This window comes from Chiloscyllium plagiosum, chromosome 33 (genome assembly GCF_004010195.1).
Source record: "Chiloscyllium plagiosum isolate BGI_BamShark_2017 chromosome 33, ASM401019v2, whole genome shotgun sequence".
Taxonomy (NCBI): Eukaryota; Metazoa; Chordata; class Chondrichthyes; order Orectolobiformes; family Hemiscylliidae; genus Chiloscyllium; species Chiloscyllium plagiosum.
Window position 1 is genome coordinate 13,321,387 of NC_057742.1, and position 5,361 is coordinate 13,326,747.

The window sequence follows — 5,361 nt, forward strand, 5'->3', positions numbered from 1 at the left end:
CTAAAGAGAGAGCTCAGAAGAGCCAGGAGGAGACATGAGAAGTTGTTGGTGGATAGGATCAGGGTAAACCCTAAGGCTTTCTATAGGTATATAAGGAATAAAAGAATGATGAGAGTAAGATTAGGGCCAATCAAGGATAGTAGTGGGAAGTTGTGCGTGGAGTCAGAGGAGATAGGGGAAGCTCTAAATGAATATTTTTCAACAGTATTCACTCTAGAAAACGACAATATTGTCGAGGAGATTACTGAGATACAGGCTACAAGACTAGGTGTGATTGAGGTTCACAACGAAGAGGTATTAGAAATCCTGCAGAGTGTGAAAAGATAAGTCCCCTGGGCCGGATGGGATTTATCCTAGGATCCTCTGGGAAGCCAGAGAGGAGATTGCCGAGCCTTTGGCATTGATCTTTAAATTGTCATTGTCTACAGGAATAGTGCCAGAAGACGAGGATAGCAAATGTGGTTCCCCTGTTCAAGAAGGGGTGTAGAGACAATCCTGGTAATTATAGACCAACGAGCCTTACTTCAGTTGTTGGCAAAGTGTTGGAAACGGTTATAAGAGGTAGGATTTATAATCATCTAGAAAAGAATAATTTGATAAGGGATAGTCAGCACGGTCTTGTGAAGGGTAGGTCGTTCCTCACAAACCTTATTGAGTTCTTTGAGAAGGTGACCAAACAGGTAGATGAGAGCAAACCAGTTGATGTGGTGTATATGGATTTCAGCAAGGCGTTCGATAAGGTTCCCCACAGTGGGCTATTGTAAAAAATGTGTAGGAATGGGATTGTGGGAGATATAGCAGTTTGGATCAGTAATTGGCTTGCTGAAAGAAGACAGAGTGGTGGTTGATGGGAAATGTTCATCCTGGAGTACACCACCAGTTACTAGTGGTGTACTGCAAAGGTCAGTGTTAGGTCCACTGCTGTTCATCATTTTTATAAACGACCTGGATGAGGGTGTAGAAGGGTGGGTTAGTAAATTTGCAGACGACACTAAGGTCGGTGGAGTTGTGGATAGTGACGAAGGATGTTGTAGGTTACAGAGAGACATGGATAAGCTTCAGAGCTGGGTTGAGAGGTGGAAAATGGAGTTTAATGCGGACAAGTGTGAGGTGATTCACTTTGTTCGGAGTAACCGGAATGCAAAGTACTGGGCTAATGGTAAGATTCTTGGTCGTGTAGATGAGCAGAGAGACCTCGTTATCCAGGTACACAGATCCTTGAAAGTTGCCAGAGTTGTTAAGAAGGCATACAGTGTTTTAGCTTTTATTAATAGAGGGATCGAGTTCCGGAACCAGGAGATTATGGTACAGCTGTACGAAACTCTGGTGCGGCCGCACATGGAGTATTGTGTACAGTTCTGGTCACCGCATTATAAGAAGGATGTGGAAGCTTTGGAAAGGGTGCAGAGGAGATTTACTAGGATGCTGCCTGGTATGAAGGGAAGGTCTTACAAGGAAAGACTGAGGGACTTAAGGTTGTTTTCGTCAGAGAGAAGAAGGTTGAGAGGTGACTTAATAGAGACATACAAGATAATCAGAGGGTTAGATAGGGTGGACAGGGAGAGCCTTTTTCCAAGAATGGTGATGATGAGCATGAGGGGGCATAGCTTTAAATTGAGGGGTGATAGATATAGGACAGATGTCAGAGGTAATTTCTTTACTCAGAGAGTAGTAAGGGTATGGAATGCTTTGCCTGCAACGGTAGTAGATTCGCCAACTTTAAGTACATTTAAGTCGTCATTGGACAAGCACATAGACGTACATGGAATAGTATAAGTTAGATGGGCTTCAGATTGGTATGACAGGTCGGTGCAACATCGAGGGCTGAAGGACCTGTACTGAACTGTAATGTTCTATGTTCTATGTTATATAACAGGTGAGACACAGAAACACTATTTCCCTTGGCTGGGGAACTGAGATAAGGAGGAATTAAAGCTGGTTAATCTTTGGAATTCCCGATCCCAAAGAACTGTGGAAAATGAATTATTGAGTTTATTCATGATGGAGATCAATAGATTTCCACATATTTGGGACAACAAGGAATAGAGGGATAGTGCAGGAAATAGTATTGAGGCAGATCAACCATGAACTGGTTAAATGGCACACCAAATCCTGCTCATATTCCATACATTCCTCTGCTTCTAGTTCTCACAGCCAAATCTTTCTATGGCTTATTTATGTTTCTCTAAATCCACACCTGGGCTGAAGCAATCAAGCACAGTGAGCATCGACATTAAACAGACTCACATAATCAAACACAGAACAACTGAACACCAGACTCAGCAAATGGACTTCTGGCTACGTTAAAGGTTCAACACTCAATGAATGCAAGAGCAGAATTCCAGAGCAGTTTACCTCGTTGGCATCAATCCCATTATTCACTGACCACGTCGTCTGGAAATACTCCAGCATTCGCTGTTTGAGCTGTCGAGGAAGGTGGTGAACTCGAATAAAGTCTTTCAGGTCCTTCATTCGGGTGTGATAGAGGGAGCGCCTTGAGTACATGCGCTGGATGATGGCAGTAACATTCCCAAAAACAACGGCATGCATTAGAGCTAGAAGGAAAGATGGAATAGACAAAGCTGTGAAAAGAAGTTAAATTCTGATTTATAATGGAGGGAACAAAAACCAACTCATCATCACTTGAGAGTTCTTTTCCCCAACATTTTCACAAGCCGTTAGATTTAATAACCAGTTCAACAGGTGTACCACTTAACTGATGTGATATAGTCATCCATTATGATTACTATGTCAGCCTATGTTTTACATTGGTTTCAGTCAGAAAGTGCAGAAGTTTCTGTGGCCGGTTGATGGTTTTAGCCTATCATGAATAATCATATAAATTATTCATTGTCTTATTCTTGTGACAGAATGTCTACAATAACAACTTGCAAGCATGTATCCCCTGTACCATAGCAAAATGTCTTGAGGTGCATCATGGGAATGTAACCAAACAGAACAATACTGACCCAAAGGAGATAATAGGAGCTGTCTCTAGAAGCTTGGTGAAATTGTGACCAATTGGGTGTTGACTCATAGCACACCTTCACAAAGCAGCCAGACCAGTTCTTATTGGCGGTAGGGACCACACTAAGTGATAAATGAATAGATAAGCAATCAATACATCTGTCAATGTAGTTTCCTGATCAGTTGCTTAGCTCAGAGAGGAATTTCCCAGAGCTTTATGTTTTCCATCCAGACCATATCTCCCCATTGTCACTGGGGTTTTCTCTCTCCCAGTAGATCGTACAGCTGTGGACATGGGGCCGGGGCAAATAGAGTATAGCGGTTATCTTATCAGGATACTTTACCTGTGAAATATGTGAAATTGGTTTGAAGAACTGAAAGATTTTTTCTGCTTGTTATCTTCAGATACTTGAATAGGAGAAAAATATGACTGGAACAAAGTTACCTACCTCCTATAAGCATTGTGCAGATTGAAAATATCTTCTCTGCATCTGTATTTGCTGAAACATTTCCAAAGCCGACGCTGGTTAAGCTGCTCAGGGTGAAGTAGAGGGCAGCAATATAGGCACTTCTGACAGATGGACCACCAATTGAGTTGTTTGTGTATGGCATCTCTAACCGTTTTCCAAGCTCATTTAACCAACCTAGTGAAAGGATAATTAGAAATTCAAAAAGTAACAAAATGCATTAAATCTCACGTGGGCAAAACAGACACACAAACCTGCATTTAGACCTCCAAAAAAACCTAACACTCAGGCATTCAGTAGACTGTGACACCTAAAGAAGGAAGCAAGACATTAGGTGCTGGGAATAGCTTTGGACTGGTTCCTGGAAAATGAAAGAGACTTAAGAGACAGGGTGTAACTATGCTGGGGACTTTTAGTAATTTTTAAAAATTAACGAAGAAACATGTTTTCTTTTATTTAGCGTTGCCTCCTGAAATAGTGTTTAGTCAATGTCGCTTCTAATTTATTTATTACAATAAAAGTCATCAAACTTGAAATCTTCTCACATGGTCTTTCTAATCCATCAGTGGAAATTTGAATAAATGTTTAAAAGTGATTGCTCTCTACAGGCCCCATAACACATATTACAAGTAAAACTGAGAAACTTGAAGTACAGACTACTAAAAACAAAAGAGTGGAAATCCCCATAGGCTACTTTCTTATTGGAAAGGAACAACTGGTGTTAAGATGAAGTTGAGGATCACAACATCTCAGGCCTGGGTAAGATTAAGGAGGTGAAGCTTTAATGGTGATCTCAACCAGGATGAGAATTGCAAACCATCCAACTGAACTAACCAACTCCCCAATTACAAAGACCAAACCGTAGCTGGGAAGGATTTCAAAATACATTGGAATACAACTCATGCAATCAGTACATAAAGAGATAAGAATTAGAAAAAGATACAAAACTTTGGTGGGAATGCATGACTGATTTAAGACATAAGAACTTAAAAGTGGGTAGATGCATGTACAGATCAGGAAGGTTTCTATGAAAAAGGAACACAAGTACTCATTGTTAAACAGCTTGTTGATTAAAGAAGCCTGTCTGCTACTTCAAAGAAAGAACAATTTGGATCATAGCTCAAGGATTTATATTTCTTGCTTTTACTGCCTGTTTCCAAAATGAGTCAAAAGTTACTGGATTGACTTTCTAAAGTTTGCGTGTGTTTTATTGTTTGTAAAGAGTTTAGAGTCATAGAGTCATAGAGTCATAGAGTCACACAGTATGGAAACAGACCCTTTGGTCCATGCCAATCTGACCTTGTCCCATTGTAAGCGTTTGGCCCATATCCCTCTAAACCCTTCCTATTCATATTTCCATCCAAATGTCTTTGAAATGTTGTAATTATAGCCACCCCCACCACTACTCTGGCAGCTAATTCCATACATGCATCACTTTCTGCATGAAAAAGGTACCCCTCAGGTCCTTATTAAATCTTTCCCCTCTCAACTTAAACCTATGCTCCCTAGGTTTGGACCCCACCACACCACCCTAGGAAAAAGACCTTGGCTATTCACCCTATCTATGTCCCTCATGATTTTATAAATCTCTATAAAGTCACCCCTCAGTCTCCGATGCTCCAGAGAAACATGCCCCAGCCTATTCAGATTCTCCCATTAACTCAAATCCTCCATCCCAGCAACATCATCGTAAATGTTTTCTGCACCGATCTCGGGCGACCGAATCAACACGGACATTTACTATAAACCGACCGACTCCCACAGCTACCTAGACTACACCTCCTCCCACCCTGCCCCCTGTAAAAATGCCATCCCATATTCCCAATTCCTTCGTCTCCGCCGCATCTGCTCCCAGGAGGACCAGTCCCAATACCATACAACCCAGATGGCCTCCTTCTTCAAAGACCGCAATTTCCCCCCAGACGTG

General features: G+C 41.5%; 1 protein-coding gene across 3 annotated transcripts in view; it reads right to left on the reverse strand.

Moving 5' to 3' along the window:
• The window catches only part of LOC122539849 (potassium voltage-gated channel subfamily H member 8-like), a 163,901-nt gene that overhangs the window by 55,175 nt on the left and 103,365 nt on the right, over nt 1–5,361 (reverse strand). For all 3 annotated transcript variants that reach the window (XM_043674963.1, XM_043674965.1, XM_043674964.1), the window contains exons 8-9: nt 3,417–3,611; nt 2,356–2,555 (exon numbers count right to left, since the gene is read on the reverse strand). In XM_043674963.1, the coding sequence (XP_043530898.1) occupies nt 2,356–2,555; nt 3,417–3,611 (395 nt within the window). The remainder of the gene's footprint in view (nt 1–2,355; nt 2,556–3,416; nt 3,612–5,361) is intronic.